The following is a 19,905-nucleotide window of genomic DNA, read 5'->3' on the forward strand; positions in this document are numbered from 1 at the left end:
AAGGAGGAGAAGGGGACGACAGAGGATGAGATGGTTGGATGGTATTACCAACTCGATGGACATGAGTTTGAGCAAGCTCTGGGAGTTGGTGATGGACAGGGTAGCCTGGCGTGCTTCAGTCGCAAAGAGTCGGACACGACTGAGTGACTGAGGCAATGACCTTGGCCATTCTCAAACTTAACCCATCCACCTTGAGAAATTGCTGGAGAGAGAGTTTAAATTTCTCCAGAATCATCCCCCTAATGAGCTTCAGTTGCTGTTCTAAGACTCTCTTACCAAATTTCATGATGTTTCCAAGACTGGGCACTTGGGCAGTAACCAGCTCAGGGGTCCAGGGGGCTTTTGGAGTTAAAACCTGCAATGTCTCCTACCCCATCCATGTCTCTTTTCCTCAGATGGTATCATCTCATCACTTTTCAACAGGAATTCAATCTGATTGTTCCTTTCTCCATTAGAAGCAAGATTTTGTTATCATCTCCGTAACTGAAAGGGGCTGCAGGATTTGTGGAAGCAAACAGACCCAATATAAATCACAGCTGTTTGGATAGGGGTGGGGTGGGGTGCTAAGGAGCATCCACCCTCTGCTGGTGTGCTGAATAGGCCTGCAGTCCCATCCCAGTCTAGACAATTACTAAGGGGACTACAAGCATTTTTCCCAGCCCCACTCAGTCTTTTCTCCCAAACTGGAAACACAAAGCAGATGGTGAAGTCCAAGTTCAAATGCCACACCAGGGAGAAGGAAGTGTTGAGAAACCCCGTCCAACCTCCAGCCTGTTTTCAAACATTCCAGCAAGTGTTCAATGGCCGTATCTTGGGCTGGTGTCATTTCATTGTCTCCGACAAAGGCTCTCTATGAAAAGACAGACATGAATTATGTGAGGAGGGGCTGAGAGAAGGCACATTTGGGAAAAATCTGAACAAGAGCACAACCCTCTGGGCTCTTCCTTTGGGGGCAACTCCTCCCTTTCATCTGCTGGAATTAACATCCGGACTGATTCCTATCCTCTCAGTGTCATGCTCTAAACCAGAGTCTGGAAGAAACAGCCCTGGGGGTGGGGTGGGGGCTGGGGGTACGGAGTGCTGGGACTGATAACGCAGATGCGGTGGCCAGTGACTTGGCCAGCCATCTCCTCTGGCTTTGTTCTCGGAGCCTAGGTAGACAGTTTCTAGGCTAGAGAATGACTCTGAGTGATGGTGACATCCTATAGCTGCTCCTTTGAGTATTTTGTTCTGTTCTTTTATATATATATATATATATATATAATTTTTAAGTTGATATGTTGTGTTTTCCTTTTTATTCAGTTCAAGAAATTTTCTTCCAGGGAAGTCTCTGTTCTGCTGTTATATGTAAATGAATTATTGGCGAGATAGTCACTGGGGCAAGGCTGGAAAAGTCTTCTGCCCTATTATCTTCCCTTGGATGTTCCCTCCTTGAGGGACAGGTTTCCATGCATCCAGGGTTGCACATTTCTGGGGGAGCCCACTGCCTGTTTTATTCGCCCTTCCATTTTAGACTGCTGTGGGCTTCCCTGGTGGCTCAACAGTAAAGAATCCGCCTGCAATGCAGAAGGCCTGGGTTCCATCCCTGGGTCAGGAAAATCCCTTGGAGAAGGGAATGGCTACCCATTCTAGTATACTTGCTTGGAGAATTCCATGGACAGAGAAGCCTGGAGAGCTACAGTCCATGGCGTTGCGAGTCAGGCACAACTCAGAGACTAACACTTTAGAACAGCTCCTCTAAATTAAACTCAAGGATGCCTCCTTGATATCCACTGGTTCTCTGGGGCAACCCTGGACACGGGTACTCACTGTCCTATGTCCTGTCTTCCTGGAAGCCTTGACCCCTCTCTTTCTCAGGTTGGGTTAGCCAAGGCTAAGGCTTCCCCCAAATCTGGTGCCTATCTCTGTTCTAGGATGTCTATATAGCTGTTATTTCCTTATTTAATAGCCTTTTCTTCCTACAAAATTAGTATGTGGATTAATTGCAGAATATTGGCAAAATTTGGTTAAGCAAAATAAGAAAATGAAAATTGATAATTATTATGGTATCTGCTGGAGATGAGAACTATAAAGGCTTTGATAGATATCCTGATGGTTGTATTTCTGTATTTACATTATCTTTTTTTAAAATGGACTAGCAAGTGTTTACTGTTTGGTTAAGGTTCACTTTTTCAGGCTGTTTAATACTCCCATTGGGCTTCCCTGGTGGCTCAGAGGTTAAAGCGTCTGCCTGCAATGCAGGAGACCTGGGTTCGATCCCTGGGTCGGGAAGATCCCCTGGAGAAGGAAATGCCAACCTACTCCAGTATTCTTGCCTGGAGAATCCCATGGACAGAGGAGCTTGGTGGGCTACAGTCCACGGGGTCACAAAGACTTGGACATGACTGAGCGACTTCACTTTCACTTTCACTTTCAATACTCCCCTATGGCATGGTGTACTGGCTGTCAGATTCTTTGGTGTGTGTTCAGTTCAGTTCAGTTCAGCCGCTCAGTCATGTCTGACTCTTTTTAACCCCATGGACTGCAGCATTCCAGGCTTCCCTGTCCATCACCAACTCTTGGAGCTTGCTCAAACTCATGTCCATTGAGTCAGTGATGCCATCCAACCATCTCATCCTCTGTCGTCCCCTTCTCCTTCCACCTTCAATCATTCCCAGCATCAGGGTTTTTTCAAATGAGTCAGTTCTTCACATCAGGTGACCAAAGTGTTGGACTTTCAGCTTCAGCATGAATCTTTCCAATGAATATTCAGGACTGATTTCCTTTAGGATGGATTGGTTGGATCTCCTTGCTGTCCAAGGGACTCTCAAGAGTCTTCTCCAACACTACAGTTCAAAAGCATCAATTCTTCGGTGCTCAGCTTTAAAGATAGGCCAACTCTCACATCCATACATGACTACTGGAAAAACCATAGCCTTGACTAGACGGACCTTGGTTGGCAAAGTAGTGTCTCTACTTTTTAATATGCTGTCTAGGTTGGTCATAACTTTTCTTCCAGGGAGCAAGCATCTTTTAATTTCATGGCTGCAGTCACCATCTGCAGTGATTTTGCTGCTGCTACTGCTAAGTCGCTTCAGTTGTGTCCAACTCTGTGCGACCCCATAGACGGCAGCCCACCAGGCTCCCCCATCCCTGGGATTCTCCAGGCAAGAACACTGGAGTGGGTTGCCATTTCCTTCTCCAATGCATGAAAGTGAAAAGTGAAAGGGATGTCACTCAGTCGTGTCCGACTCGTAGAGACCCCATGGACTGCAGCAGTGATTTTGAAGCCCCCCAAAATAAAGTCTCTCACTGTTTCCATTGTTTCCCATCTATTTGCCATGAAGTGATGGGACCAAATGCCATGATCTTAGTTTTCTGACTGTTGAGTTTTAAGCCAAGCTTTTCACTCTCTTCTTTCACTTTCATCAAGAAGCCCTTTAGTATGTGGGGCACTAATAAGACAGGGTTCTGGATAAGCTCCTTTACCCTGAAGTCCCCGTGGCTGCATCCAGTGGCAAGGAGGCTGACTAAAGACACTCCCCTTGCTGTTCCACGCCAGCCCTTGAGCGAGGCCTGACCAAGGCTCTGAAGAAGCTGGACGACTACCTGAACACCCCTCTGCCAGAGGAGATCGATGCTGACACTCGTGGGGATGATGAAAAGGGCTCCCGGCGCAAGTTCCTGGATGGAGACGAGCTGACCCTGGCCGACTGCAACCTGTTGCCCAAGCTCCATGTGGTCAAGGTAAGAGCGCTCTACCTGTGGGTGCCCCCCAGATCTGGTTCCGTCGAAGGCCCAGGTCTCTTGTGAGGATGAGACAAGGACAGGGCCGCCTGCTGATAGAGAATCCGAGTTTGAAAATCTCGTGAACAGGGACCCAAAGTCAACCTCTGCTGCATGCTGGCTGTGTGGCCCCTCTGAGCTCCAGGAACACAGGCATGTGTTGCTGAACCAGGGCTGTTGGGAGACTAGATGTGGCCTGAAGATGCCTGCCGTGTGGTAAGGGCTTCTCTGCTGGCTCAGTGGTAGAGAATCTGCTGCCAGTGCAGGAGACATGGGTTCGATCCTGGGGCTGGAAGATCCCCTGGAGAAGGAAATGGCAACCTGCTCCAGTACTCTGGGAAATCCCATGGACAGAAGACCCTGGTGGGCCACAGTCCTTGGAGTCAAAAAAAAAGAGTGGGATATGACTTAGAGATGAAACAACAGCAATCCTATTATATGTAGTTACATACAGTCTTGTCACTCCAAAGACCTCTTCCTTACCTTTTCATCATAGGTCTTCACTGGCTACCCACTACCTCATGATCTCTATTAAGCATGATCTCATATACGTGTTTTCTTTGTGGGCAGACCCACCTTCTGATTTCCTATAGCCATTCCTTGGGGCAGGCAGACAGCATCTTCCTCTTCTACTAGTTAAAAAGCTGGAGGTTGCAAGAAATGATAATTATTTTTGCTACCATTGCACTTCCCAATCATGGGTGACACAGAGCGTAATCTTTCCTATCAGCCTTAGGATCCAAGAAATGGAAAGAAGAGGGGAATTCTGAGTCATCCCAATCTCTCATCCCAAAGTGGACCCCTTCCTGTGTGTCTGTGTCAGGCTTCAGTGTAGCTGTGACTGCATGTTTCTGATGACACAGAGCCCTCTGCCTACTAAGCCAGCCCTACCATTTGACGGCTCTAGTTATTAAGAGCCATCCTTCCTTACATGGAGCCTAAACCTGCCTCCCTGCTTGCTTGGTTCTCTGGAGCAACACAGAACAGGGTTGCTCTCTTCATCTCATTTGAAGACAGCAGTTTTGTCCCCTGAATTTCTCTGAACTGGGCTTCCCTGGTGGCAATGCAGGAGACCTGGGTTCAATCCCCGGGTTGGGAAGATCCTCTGGAGAAGGAGATGGCCACCCACTCCAGTATTCTTGCCTGTGAAATCCCATGGACAGAGGAGCTTGGTGGGCTACAGTCCATGGGTCACAAAGAGTCAGACACGACTTAGCAACTAAATAACAGCAACTATAACATATACATGTATATATGTTGTTTTTCAGATTCTTTTCCATTATAGGTTAGTATAAGATATTATAGTTCCCTGTGCTATACATTAGGGCCTTGTTGTATAGATATTTTATTAATATATATATATATATAGTAGTGTGTATATGTTAATTCCAAATGCCTAATTTATTTCCCTGCCCCCACTCTCCCCTTTGATAACCATAAGTTTGTTTTCTAGCACATCCTTTTCTGACCCTCATCAGTCCAGAGAAAAAGACAGTGGGATCATAGAGCTAGACTGCTCTCTATTTCTACATCTGGTGATATCTTACTATCTTAGTTAGACAAAGAGCTCTGTGAGGACAGGTCTTCTCCAGGTGTAATGGTGGGTACATAGTGGTCCTTTAATTAACACTCATTGGTTGACCATTTGATCACCTAGCTTGTGACACTCAGTTTCTTTCCACCTGTCACTAAGGAGAATCAGATGCAGTCATTTATCAGTTGGATATCTGCCTGTTGGTTTTCGGCTGATGTCCTGAGCTGGAAATCAGAACCCTTCATTCAGAGCACACACCAGCTGGAGTTGAAACATAAGCTGTGCTTGCCCTGGTGCTCCCAAGGGATGCATCAGGGCTGGAGCCTGGGAGGGAATCATGCTTGCCAGGGCTGATGGGCAGAGCAAATGCAATCCATTCATATGAAGACACTTTGGGGTTCAGGGCCAAGCCAATGGTGATTGGTAAGTCTGGCCAAGCTGTATGTCTTTGAAGTTATTCATAACTGCACGCTCACCCCACCTTCAAAACATCCTTTATTCTCTTTTCCTGAGGATGAAGTGGCACCATTATGGGTGATATAATTCTATCAGTAACACTATCAGAGGTCATGGGAAGAACATTCTAGAAGTCCAGAGACTCAAGTTCTGTTGTTGATGAGTCACTCAGTCATGTTTGACTCTTTGCAACCCCATGGACTGCAGCATACCGGACTTCCCTGTCCTTTACTCTCTCCTGGTGTTTGCTCAGAGTTGTATCCATTGAGTCAGTGGTGCCATCCAACCATCCCATCCTCTGTTGTCCCCTTCTCCTCCTGCCCTCGATCTTTCCCAGCACCAGGGTCTTTTCCAATGGGTCGGCTGTTTGAATCAGGTGACCAAATCATTGGTGCTTCTGCATCAGTCCTTCCAATGAATATGCAGGATTGATTTCCTTTAGGACTGACTGGTTTGATCTCCTTGCTGTCCAAGAGACACCACCAACTAGCAGCAGGAGATGGGACAAGTCGTTTACTCTTTGGGGAAGTCGTTTTTCTTATGTCTGAAAGAAGAGGTGTGGATGATTATTTTCCTTCTCGCCTCTTCCCCCTCTTCCTCCCCGTCTCTCAGTCACACATGGTTGGACCACCCACTCAAGAATCATGTGTCCAATTAGGTGGACAAATGGACCTCCCAGGCCCCATGCTTCATCCTCCGGTTCCTCCGGTTCCTTCCAGCCCTAGACTCCCAGTTACGCCCATCCTTGGATGATGTTCAGTGCGTCATTCACTTGGAGGAGCTGGAGATCGGAAGGAGGATGACCTACAAAGGGACAAAGGCTGGGCCTCGCTTCCCATCTCCTTGGATTTCTGCTGATCCAGCTTATCAGAGCCCAGAGCCCTGGCAAACCTCTAAAGTGCAGAAAGCATGAAAGGAGAGCCAAGTCAGACCTCCAGTTTGGCTGCAGATGCCAAGACTTAATCTGGGCTGGGGGAGCTAACTGTTTTCATATGAAAGCAAATTCAGAACATGAGCACGGAGGTTCCTGCAGACGTCAGAGCTTCTCCCGCGCGTGTTCCCTCTCTCTCTTTCATTGGCTTTCCTTCAGCATTATCTTCATCCTTGGAGGCCAAGTTGCTCTGGCCCTGCTGCTCGCTGACAGCCTGGTTTGAACTTTCATTGTCTGGCTGCCTCCTATTCTCATCTCCCGCCTCGAGCCAACATGTGAGGAAAGAACCAGCTCTGGTCAAGCTCAGGGTGTATGGATCTGGGCAGGGAGGGGCATGTGAGACTCTTGTCGTCTCCCCCAAGACCCTTGTTCCTCACCACCCCCAGACCCTCACGTGGCACAGGGACCTGTTCAGCCCCTGAAGCAAACAGGAAGGGAGCTATACATATAAACACAAATATAAATTCATATGTTGAGTCTCTGTTGTTTCCCAGTTCAAGTTATATCCTTTAAAAACCTGAAAATAAATTCCAGCACCGAGAGACTCAAGGCCACCCCATGGATCAGTTTTTTTTAAATGGATGTCTTGACCTTATTATGGCTCTTTTTCTTTCCTTTTCTCCATTTTAAAAATTGGAGTATAATTCATGTACAGTATAAGTTACAAGGGTACAACAGTAATTCACAATTTTTAAAGGCTATACTTCATGTATGGTGGTATGGAAGTCACTCAGTCGTGTCCAACTCTTTGTGACCCCATGGACTATAGCCCACCAGGCTCCTCTCTCTGTCCATGGAATTCTCCAGGCAAGAATACTGGAGTGGGTTGCCATTCCCTTCTCCAAAGTATCTTCCCTACCCAGGGATCGAACCTGCATTGCAGGCAGATTCTTTACCATCTGAACCACCAGGGAAGCCCATACTCCATGTATAGTTACTATAAAATACCGACTATATTCTCTGTATTATACAATACACGCTTAGAGCTTATGTTATACATAGTAGTTTGTGCCTCTTAATCCCCTACCTCTGTTTTGCCCTTCCCTTCTGGTAACCACTAGTCTGTTCTCTGTATCTAGTTTTCTTTTTTAGATTCCACATATAAATTGTAACATACATTATTTGTCTCTCTGCCTGACTTATTTCACTTAGCAAAATGCTGGCTAAGTCCATCCACGTGGCCGCAAATGGCAGAATTTCATTCCTTTTCATGCCCGAGGAGTATTCCATTGTGCATACGTGTCACACCTTCTCTATCCATTCACCTGTTGGTAGACATTTAGGTTGCTCCCATGTCTTGGCTATTGTAAATAGTACTTCTATGAACATTGGGGTGCATGTATCTTTTCAAATTTGTACTCTCTTTTTTAAAGATATGTACTCAGGAGTGGAATTACCAAATCATATGGTGGTTCTGTTTTTAGTTTTTTGAGAAACTTTCATATGTTTTCCACAGTGGCTGCACCGATTTATATCCTGTGGGCTTTTTTCATTCTCTCTGGCAGTTTCAAGCTGCTTCCCCCATTGGCGCCTCCACCCCTGCATAGATTTGCACCTGACCCAAGACAGCCTCTTCTTAAGGCTGTGGGCAAGCCCAAGGCCCCTTCATCTTGCAGTGAAGAGAGGGCTTTGTCCAAGGACCCTGAACCCATCACTTGTGCTCACTGGCCACACCTATCCTGGATGGACAGACACTGCCAGGTGGCTTCAGTACTGACCTCCCCAAACCAGTTATATTAACGGAGAGAATTTAATATAAAGAAGTGCTAAGTGCCTAAGAACTAGGGAGGCAATATGTACCTTGTAGTTCCTTCTTCAGGGCAGGGGCAAAGGGAAGAGTTTGGAATGATCAAAACTTGAACTATACGACAGCCAAGACATGGAAACAAACTAAATGACCATTGACAGATGAACGGATAAAGAAGATGTGATGGGTCTCAATGAATTCTGACATTAGATCATGTTTCTTGAGCAGTTAAACCCAGCACCTCCCCCAGAATCACTTTTATGTATATTAACTAATTTACTACTCCGAGATAGGTCATCTTATTATCTCCATTTTAGAGAAAAAGAATTTGGGGCTCAGAGAAGTTAAGTAGCTCGTCCAAGATCACACCATTGTCAAGTAATGGGGTCAGGATTACAGATCCAGTCATCTGGGATCCAGAGCCCACCCTTTTAACCACTATGCTATTGTCTTTCAGTACAAACACCACTTCCCCAGAAGGCTTGGGTCCACAGCCCCGAGCGTGGCAGACGAGGGAGAGAACAGGAATCACCATCTGCTCACCTCCACATACCCTGAAGCTCCATATGCATTCCGGCATCTAACTTGCATGTTTTTTGCTTTGTATTCCCTTCTGTAGATAAGGCTGGATGGGGGAAGAAAAAAGTTGTCTATAATTCTCAGTCAGATGTATCTTCTGCTAACAGATTGGTGTATATACTTCTGTTCATCATACATATTTCTCCTAAGGCTTTATACTGTACTTACAACTGAACAGTCTCTTGAAGCGTTTTTCAAGTCCCTGGAATTTCCTCTGCAACCTCATTTTTCATGGCTCTCCAGTATGCTACTGCATGTATATCTGACAACATATTTATCCATTCCTGTGTTGTTGGACATTTGTGTTGGGTACCTTTTTTTTGCTATTTCCAAATAGTCCTGCAGTCCTATTTGCAAGAAACTAAATCTTCTTATACACTCACGATATTTCCTAAGGAAAGGAATACCTAGAAGCAGAATTACTAGATCAGAGGACAAATTATAGTTGCTTGGTAAAATATAATACAACAAAAATAAATAAAATAGAACAGGATAATTAAAACAAACAGTGTTGCATTAAAAAGGCAGCACTGTCACCTTGCCCCACAAGTGTCTTGTTGCTGGCCCCTGGGGACACATGGAGGGTCTTCCCGCTGTGCACACACGGGGCCACATCACCGACACTTCCCGGTGATCTATTTCACGCTGCCACATCACCGACACTTCCCGGTGATCTATTTCAGGCTTTAACGCCATCTCTCTTGCAGATTGTGGCCAAGAAGTACCGCAACTACGATTTCCCGGCTGAGATGACGGGTCTGTGGCGGTACCTCAAGAACGCCTACGCCCGGGATGAGTTCACCAACACCTGCGCGGCCGACAGCGAGATCGAGCTGGCCTACGCCGACGTGGCCAAGCGCCTCAGCCGATCCTGAACTTGGCCGTCTCGCCCCCTGCTGCTGCAGAAGGAATCCACCGTCTCCCCAAGGACTCTGGCTTCACACACTCCTCTTCCACGCCACCTCTGGAAAATTCTGTCTCCATCAGGCCACGTCTCGCTGGCATCCTTGGAACCCCCAGCCTGCTGGCTTTGACCAAAGTCAGCGCCATCCCCCTCTGGTCAGGCAGGAATCCCGCAAGCAGAAGTGAGAGAAACGGTCAAGCTGTCAGCCTTTCGGACCTGGACTGGGTTCCCTGTGTTTGGGGTTGGTGCCCGGGGAACCCCGTCTGTGGGATTGTCACTGGCCCCTTTTGCCAATATTGAAATATCTCCTCAGATGCATTAGAATTCTGCAACACACTGTTCTTGTCCACCCTTCTCTGTCAGTAACTCCAAGGCCAAACGCCCTCTTAGTTCTTATTAGAAAGAGGTGCACAGCTGTGTTAGTGGAGACAGTGGATGGGGCAGACATGGGTCTGGGCACCTGGCAGACACACCTCCAGTCACTCACCACTTTCTGGCATTCTTGTCACTTCAGGCACTGAGGCCAGATTGGAAAACTATTTCAGACAGTATCAGTTTTCTGCAGTGCTGGGCACAGTCTGATGTGATCGTGTACCTGGCTTGATGCTGATCTGTCTAGGCCTGGCCAGGAAGGGAAATTGGCATGCCATTTCAAACTGGGGTGACTGGGAAGGGGAGGGGAGGGGAGGAGTGTTGATGCCAAAAGGCCCATGGGGTCTACCAGCCATGGGGTTTGCTTGCTTATGGGAGTGGTTTCACTGGGGATTACATGCCTGGGTTTGACTGTGTTTATCCACGATTGAATTTTGGTCTCTGAGAAAGCAGATGGGAGTCGGGGGTGGGGTGGGGGGGAGGGATGCACAAGGCTAAGAACTTTGTATGAGGCTCAGTGTTCCCTGGGAATCTTCTAGATAGATCTTTTCTCTTATGATCTAAGTCTCGAACCAGTGATGTCACGTAGCTGCCATCTTCATAGCGAAATACCAACAACTGAACAAAAATGACTCTCCAGTTTCTTCAAGTTGTTCCCGGATGTGGGTCTGTGAGCTGGGTGCTCTCTGATTCAGCTGCAGCCTCTGATGCACAAGAGATACATTTAGGAGGTGGCTTGATCGTGGAACCTTAGGAAGAAAGTCCATGGGCCTTTCTGATTGGGAAACCATGTGGTTTAAACTCGAAGGAAAAATACACGTGTATCTGGGTAAATTTTCCTACCATCTGATTCAAATGCCCGATGAAAAAGAGGAAGCTGTTTTTTAGCTAATATTTCACTCTGTAGTCATTCTCCTTAAGTTTCACCTCCTTAAAAGCTTACCCTGCCTGAGCACAGGGAACTGTGCAGAGGAAACGAAGAAAAATGAACTAGTCATCAGCTCCCTCTTGCTATGAATGCCCTGGGAGAAAGTCCACCCACCGCAGACCCTCACCTTCAACAATCCTCCCTTCTGTGTTACCTGTTGATGGAGGCTGAGGCTCCCAAGTGCCCAAAAGCCCCAGGACTTGGCTCGCTGCTCAATGAGGGCAGGACAGCACGGGGCCTTCCTGTAGAAACAGCACGAGATTCTAACTCAAGCAATATCTGGACCTACCTGCCTCCAGGGATCTCTGGAGAGAAAGGGGACCCAGTGATCAGAGCAGAGGGGAAGAAGCAGGGGGTCCCCTTTAGCCCAGGGAGGAAGATACCATTTCTCAGTGGGGCATCCTATAAGCCTGAGACCTTTCATTCAAAAGCAGGAAGAATGGATTCATTTCCTCCTCTAAGGGAACCTTTGCAGGACTCCCTGCTAACTTTGTCCCTTGAGATGTTTGAAAAGGCGAACTGATGAGGAAACAATCCTTCTGACAATAGGGAAAAGCCCTATGCTGGTCTCGTGGGAGATGAAAGCTTAAATGATCCCAAAGGCCTTTTCATTAGTGTGAAATTCTGTTGTCCTCAGAGATCCTTCCCTGAACATCACAGCATAAGTACAATGATCTAAGCAGCTGTTTACTTTCCCAAGACCCAGAGAGGTGCTGTTCTTGAGGTATACCTGAGAAGCACAGCCAGTGAGCCTCAGTGAAAATGGCAGCATGCCCAGGCAGAGAAGCTCCCCCAGGTGGAGTAGCTCCCCAGGCAGAGTACCCCCCACAGAGGAGTTTTTGAACCCTGAGGACACTGGATATTCAGAATCCAGCAATTGACAAGTCTTTAAACACAGCCTCTAAAAACAAACAAGCCAAACTAAATCAATATTGTTGGTTCTAGCTGTTCCTTCTGTGGTTGACTTAGTTTTACATCAGTAACCATACTAGGGCACAGGGGTGGGGTTGGAGCAGTTATATGACCCCACTGTAACCATTTAACAGGGGGAGAGGAGTTATAGATGGATGACATTTCCTGGTACTCAATCCAGGAATATCTTTTTACTGCAGCAGCAGTTTATCATATGATGCAACCGACTATTGATTTAAAGCTTTACCGTCTATGACAAGGTTTATCAGAGTATTTTAAAATAATATTGCCTTATGATGATTCTTTTCCAAAGAGATTTTTCTCCACATCCTTCAGTCTCCCTGGGTTTTGGCCATAACCTTGTCCTGTACACAGCATTTCATCTCCCAGCCAACAGTGTGGAAAGGTCCTCAGGTGTCCTCAGAATCAACTCAGGGAGTATTGACGGTCTGCAGTTTGACCCTGAACTCCAGAGTGTTGAGATGGGAAGTGACCCTTGTTATTGGTCTGGCATGTATAGCAATACCTCAAAAACATCTCAGTGGCAGTAAGAGGGGATTTACTTGGGTTGAGATTCTATTTTACTCTAGATTTATTTCTTTCCTTTGGTTTTCACATCACTTCTTCTTCTTCTTCTTCTTTTTTTTTTTTTTGGTGGGTTAGCATAATGTGAGGCAGAGGGAGAAATAAGAATCACATTCAGAACTACTGTGTTGAATTTACCCATCTTCTCAGTCCTGCCGGCCTCTCAGGTTGCCCTGAGAGTGTATTGGATAAGATTTTAACAGCTATAAAAGATGCGCTGGATCAGTAAAATCTAGATTGGTCCAGCATATAGTTCCTTCTATTGCACACTTTCATTACCTGACACTTCAGGATTACCAGTATGAGTATGGCTGTCTTGTTTTGAACAAACGATACAGTTACCTGGCACCAAGCTCATGAGTTGAAAAGTGAAACCCACGCTCCATTGGGTTATTTGATCACAGATCTCAAACTAGTTTCATCTTCCCAAGAAATGATACTGTCTTCAGTGTTCACTTATCTTGCTGATGGGGCCATAGAAATGCTTGATCTTTTCATTAGAAAAGATCATTCTTGGCCATGCCAAGAATGAGTTTTCCTGGGCTGAATTTCCTAGCATTTGTCAAATGAAACAACGGAAGATCTTCGTAACACCTCTACCCACTGGCCACTCTGCAGAAAGACAAGACCAAGCATCTTAGAATGGTTGTAGAATGGATCACATCTGGAATGGACCCTGAAGATCTAAGATCCTAGAAATCAGCAAGGTCTGGACAAACAGAATGAAAAAGGAGGCAGTGTCAGGAAGATACAGATCTCAGTTCAGTTTAGTCGCTCAGTCGTGTCCAGTTTTCCATGAGGAGAAAACAGTGAGAGTTGGCGTCTGAAATTAAGTTGGTCTAGGGGCAGGGGACATCCAATAGGTAGGTCTGTGACCCCTATATCCAAGGGTCAGGAGGCCAGTTCAGCAGCAGAGGGAACCAAGACGCTGGTGACTTCTTGGAATGAGCAGAATTAACTCATGGTTAAAAGTAAGTTCAATGATTCCCAAGGGATCACTTCCTTATTTTTAAAAATAACATTTAAAAGCCTCTGGAACGTTAGAAAAAGAAGTGTGCATGGGAAGCATCCTGGTTCTGATGTGAGGACTGAAGTGTTCACATCTTGGCTCTGGGACCCTCCTAGCACACACAGGCCATTGGTTTCTGTCCACAGCTCTTGGCATGTAATCCAAACAACACATGCCCTCCTATGAATGCATCATCCTCTCCCTTTGTCAATATTCTCCTCCCAGCTTAGTTTCAGGATCCTTTCATTTTGTGATTTGGTATGACCCAAAGTGTGCATAGTCTTACTTAATGTTACTTAAGGAAATGGATCCAATGTTCCCCTCCTCAACCAAAAAGAAAATTAAAAATTGCCTCACTGTAGAACTTGGGTTAATATATTTCTATAAAAGCAATCTGTTTTTTGGCAAAATATAATTTTAAGGATACAGTCATCTATGGTATTTATGTATAGAGATTTGCGATATTGACTATGTATATGCTTAAAATATAAAATATCTGACTGATGTTTGAACTTGTCTTTCTTTCCTGACCACCTGGCTATCCCATTTTATAAGCTGGAGAGTTAACTAATTTAGCAAAGAAGCCTAGCTTTTATAAAAGATCAAACATTTCACTTTATAAAAACACTCCCAGTGATGGTCACTTGATTTTTCTCAAGACCTTTAACTGTGGTGATAAAATAGCAGGACTTGCTCTCAAGCCTTAATAATGTAAAATTCCTGTTTAATGAAGACATTTCTGAGTGTTTTCCTCATGAATCTGAACTAGTTATAAATTTGTTTTCCGGTCTTGATTGGTATTGACTAATTCAAATAAAGTTGGTTTATTTTCAAATAGTACAAAATCGATCATCAGACATCTTATTGAAGGTGGGGATTTCCTATGCTGTTTGAAATGAGTATGAAATACTTCTTTTTTCCAAACATTATTTGATTTTCCCATTACAAAAGAAAATATGTTCATTCTTCTTAAAAATCAAAAGCAAATAAAAATTTTTAAAAAATGAAATAGGGAATTCTCTGGCTGTCCAGGTGTTAGGCCTTGGTGCTTTCGCTGCCATGGTCCGTGTTCAATCCCTTGTAGGGGAATGAAGGTCCCACAAGCCACATGGCGTAGCCAAAAAACATGTAATAAAAAGAATGAAACAATGCCACTTGCAGCAACATGGGTAGACTAGAAATGATTATACTAAGTGAAATAAGCCCAAAGACAAATGTCATGTGATATCACTTGTATGTGGAATCTGAAAAAAAAAAAAAAAGATGCAAATGAAATTATTTGCAAAACAGAAATAGACCCATAGGCATAGAAAAAGACCCACAGAAAACAAGCTTATGATTACCGAAAGTGTAGGGAAGAGGTATAAATTAGAAGGATGGGATTAGCAGACACTCTGTGCTGTGCCGTGCTTAGTCTGATGCTTTGCGACCCAATGAACTGTAGCCCACCAGGCTCCTCTGTCCATGGGGCTTCTGCAGGCAAGAATACTGAAGTCGGTTGCCATGCTCTCCTCCAGGGAGCAGATACACTAGTGTAATAGATTACCAGCCAGGACCTATGTATAGCACAGGAAACTCTACTCAGTATATTGTAATAACCTATAAGGGAAGAGAATCTGAAAAAGAACATACATATAACTGAAGTACTGTGCTGAACACTTGAAACTAACACAACGTTGTAAATCAACTATGCGTGGAATGGTGTGTGCACTCGGTCATGTCCGACTCTTTGTGACCCTGTGGATTGTACCCCACCAGACTCCTCTGTCCATGGGATTTTCTAGGCAAGAATACTGGAGTGGGTTCTATTTCCTTCTCCAGGGGATCTTTGCAATATAGGGATTGAACCATCGTCTCTTGCGTCTCCTGCATTGGCAGGCAGATTCTTTACCCACTGAGCCTCTGGGGAAGCACATAATCAACTACATTTCAATTAAAAAAAGAAAAGAAAAAATAATAGAGGAATAACAGAAGGAAAAGCAAAAAGCATTTGACCCAGCCATCTAAAAAACGGATTTTTATTTTAGCAAGGCTAGAAATCCTATTGTAGTCCATGAGTCAGGTGAAAAAAATATACTGATGTTCCTTCCTGGGTCTCATTTCAGTTTCCTACCTGTATTGTACCTGGGTGGGTCAGCAGTGACAGCGCAGGTGTGATTAGCACCTTAGAATACTGGCTCCCCTGCACTGAAAGGACTCTCTTGGCTCTCAATGGCCTCACCCTATCAGCCTTCCTGACCTGAAACTCCCACCCTTACCATCATGTCACTGACTCTGGATTAAGGTCTCCAGAATCTTCAGGAAGGTTGACCTGGAGTCAACACAGCACCCGAGGAGTACCTCTGTGAGCATTCGCATTGCTGAATGGTGTAGCGTTCTTAGCAGTACCCTGAGCTCTCCGTGCTGCCACAAAGTCTTGTCTTCACTTTGGAAGAGATCAGACCCTTGCCTCAGGGGTTGGCAGGAGAGGCAGCCTGGAGCTCAGAAAAGATGCTCTTTGTGGTCATCTCTCCATCCCAACCACCCCCGTCTTCCTCTGGCCGATCTGATGGGCTCAGGAGTCTACTTCCCCATCCCTCCCTCCTCCCCACCCATCCACTCCCTCCTCATCTTCCTGTGACTCAGGTGAGAATGGTTCTAACCTCAGGTTCAAGGGTGAATCATAAATGGTCTAAGCCTGTCCCCCTGGCTGTGGTTGGTTTCAGAATGGGCTGTTGACCAAGTTTCCCCCAGTACTGTGAGAGGAGCTTTGTTCAGGAGATTCTTAGAAACATTCTTTAGGAAGTGACTCCCCAAGTCACTGCCTCTGGTGCTGGGATGTGGGTGTGCAGTCTGGAAGGGCTGCTGCTGTCTGGTGACCATGAGGGGCAAGCCTCAGGCAAAGGCAATAGTACACTGAAATGTGGCAAGAGTGGAGGGAGCCCGGGTCCTTGATGGGCCCAGAGCTGCTGAACTGTCAAACCCTAAAGTTGGTTCCGATCTTATATTTCCTGTCCTGTAACACATTCGAGACTGTCTGAGGGTGTTTATTGTTTATTGTGTTGAGTAGCCAAAAACAACCTACACGATACTTTAACCAAGTTTGTTGTTGTTGCTCATAGCCAGTTAGTCAATAGCTGGCTCACCCATTGTTTGAAAGCAGAGGGTTGTGCAGATCGACCAAAAGCTGGGCGCATGGATCTTCACCTCTCTGTACCTGTTTCCTTCCCCATTTGCTATGGTGAGACACCAAGGGGCATGCAAGTGGCGATCACTGTACTTGGCATTGAGGAGAATGGAGCCCTGCTCCAGAGGGATTTCCAGAAGGCGGACTTGAAACGGGAGCATCTCATACACTTCAAAGATGCTGTGCGCTGTGTCTGTTTTACTTTTATGTCTAGTAGCTAAGGCCCCCAGAGTCCTCAGTAAGTTTCGCCTTGTGGGGAATGACATGGGTGTCAGTTTGGAGAGGTAAGAAGCTGAGGATTAAAAACCAAAGTCAGAATTTGAATCATAGGTCCATCACTAATTTACTATGTGATCTGATACAAGGCCCCTTTTGAGTCTCAATTTCCTCTTGGTGGGATTGGGAGTAGGTTACTAAGTCCACTTGCCTATGAGACTAAACAAATCCAAACAATGAAGCTTGGAGCAGAGAAAAGTTTATTGCAGGGGCAAAGCATTTTTAAAAGCCAGGTGGTGGCAGGTGGTAGAGGGAGGGTAGCAGGGTGTGTGATCAACTTGTGTCCAGTTCTCTGATTGGCTGATGGTGAGTTTACAGGGTGGGGTCACAGGGTTAACTTTATCAAGCCTTAGGCTTCAGGAGGCTTGGAGCTCTGTGCTCAGGGTCATCAAGTAGTTAATATCTTCCATTTGGTGGGGGTGGGGGGTCAGGTTTCATATCTGCAGAACAACTCAGGAAATTTGCATCAAATGCTATTAACTATTCATAGGTTCTTCCCCAGTGGCTCAGTGGTAAAGAATCCACTGGCCAATGCAGGAAAGCCAGGTTCGATCCCTGGGTTGGGAAGACCTCCTGAAGAAGGAAATGGCAACCCACACCAATTTTCATGCCTGCGAAATCCCATGGACAGAGGAGCCTGGCAGGCTACAGTCCATGGGGTCACAAAAGAGTTGGATGTGACTTAGTAACTAAGAAACAACAACAGGAACAACACAACAGATACTTCAGAAAGGAGCTAAAGCAGAGGATTCAAGGAAAGGCTTGTCCTGGGCAGGTCCCATAGGGTCCTGCTCTGTTACAAGAGGATGGAATCCCTGGTGAAGAGTATTTATGAATAATAAAGTGCTATTTCAAGTGGAATGACATTTCAGCCAATTGGTATCTTCAGTCTGTTGGAAGCTTTCACTGTGGTTGTTAATAGAAAGAGATGATCACCAGAAAGCACATAGATACTAGGAATTCATGTGTGGAGTCGAGAAGGTAGGGCTCCTTTAAAGTTGTGTGTATGTGTTGCTCATTTTCAACCCCATGGACTGAAGTTCACCAGGATCCTCTGTCCACGGGATTCTCCAGGCAAGGATACTGAAGTGGGTTGCCATTCCCTTCTCCAGGAGATCTTCTCAACCCAGGAATCAAACCTGGGTCTCCCGTTGCAGGCAGATTCTTTACCATTTGAGCCACCAGGGAAATTTCAGGCTATCCGGAGTTCCTATCCATACCAGTCTCCTATCTTTCTTATCTATACTGAATGAAATCTCCTTCTAAGTGCAGAGTAAATTATCATGGGCCCTGCAGTTAGTTTCATTGAGCTGCATTTATTTACTCAGAAAGTAAAGTAGACTGAAGTTTTTGAAAGATTTTCAATATGAAGTATGGAAATTTTTTAAAGTTTGAGCTTAACCCATCTTTAACTCGAATACCTCAATATCCAAGCCTTCAAATCAATGAATTTGTTATAGGACTTGGAGTCTAGATCACACAAGATGCATAATACAAATATAATAGACAAGAGTAAAATCAAGCCCTGATCCACCTGGGGCTTGCTTATATGCCATTTTGTAGCTACTTGAAATTGCTCCCTGTGTGTCAATCACTCCTCATAGCTCCCACTGAAAACTAAGCTCTTTCAGGGACTGGAACATAGGTTATTCAATTTTTATGCCATGCCTCTCCTGTCCAGCACTCAGCAAATATTAGACGTGCCAAAAAGTCAACTATACTCCAATAAATTTTTTAAAAATTTATCAGTGGTTGACTGGAGACGCATGAGATATATTCTAGACTTCTGGTTCACCTTGGATCTTACTTTTCAATTCCTTGGAGCCCCTGACCCCTCACTTTATCATCCTTCTGAAATGGAGTGATAGCAGAGTCTAGGTCAGAAATGCATGTCTGGGTTTGTTAAAATATGCTTTCAATATACATCTGGAAAATGGATCCTTCTAATACAGTCTGTATAGTGCTATTCTGTCTGTCTGAAAAGATTAAAAGTTGTCTAATGTGTATTGAATTGCATGGTTGTGATTAGATAGTGATTTAGCCAATTTTCTCAACTTGGCAACAAAATTCTGCCTTGATTTGGTGTTATGTTTAGAAATACATTAGAAGCTTTGACTTGAAGGCAATACTGGATACTATAGTCCTCAATTACCTGGCTCAATATGAGTTAAACATATACTTTTTTCTGAGTATATGTTCATTGATAAAATCTAGAAAATACAGATAAACAAAATAAAAGAAACTAGAAGAACACCTGTAACTCCTCCACCCAGAGACAACCACCTTCAGTTTATATGTAATTATCTCCCTAGACTTTTTCTAGTGAGATTGAAACATAAATATGAATAACATTTCTAACAAAAATAGAGCTGCTATTGACAGCTGAAACTAATGTACTTTCTTGTCTCTAGGATAAACAATGATGGGTACAACATATTTTCCTGTTTCTGTGCCAAACCATACTGGGACTAGGCAAAAATAAACTGCTATTTGCTCCAGAAAAAACTGGCTTACTTATCAAGATCAACAGTTTGCTCAACAATGTTTGCTTCAAGAACTTACTGTGCCCATCAATCCAAAGCTGTTATAAATCATTCAGTCCCCACCAGCTCCCTACCTCGTAAGACCCATCTTGTAATCAGTCACTCAGCTCTAACTTAAAGCACTTACATTTCCTCCTCTAGCTTCCCCTTCCTGCTATATTACCAAGACTCTGTATTCATCTTTATTGAAATAAATCT

General features: G+C 45.0%; 1 protein-coding gene across 2 annotated transcripts in view; it reads left to right on the forward strand.

The window, feature by feature from the left end:
- The window catches only part of CLIC5 (chloride intracellular channel 5), a 169,590-nt gene extending 155,028 nt beyond the window's left edge, over window positions 1-14,562 (forward strand). For both annotated transcript variants that reach the window (XM_040249537.1, XM_040249538.1), the window contains exons 5-6: window positions 3,542-3,726; window positions 9,720-14,562. In XM_040249537.1, coding sequence (XP_040105471.1) covers window positions 3,542-3,726; window positions 9,720-9,887 — 353 coding nt within the window. In that variant the 3' untranslated portion in view covers window positions 9,888-14,562. The remainder of the gene's footprint in view (window positions 1-3,541; window positions 3,727-9,719) is intronic.
- The last annotated feature ends 5,343 nt before the right edge of the window (window positions 14,563-19,905 follow it).

The sequence above is a fragment of the Oryx dammah genome, unplaced genomic scaffold (genome assembly GCF_014754425.2).
Source record: "Oryx dammah isolate SB20612 unplaced genomic scaffold, SCBI_Odam_1.1 HiC_scaffold_11, whole genome shotgun sequence".
In the NCBI taxonomy this organism is placed as follows: Eukaryota; Metazoa; Chordata; class Mammalia; order Artiodactyla; family Bovidae; genus Oryx; species Oryx dammah.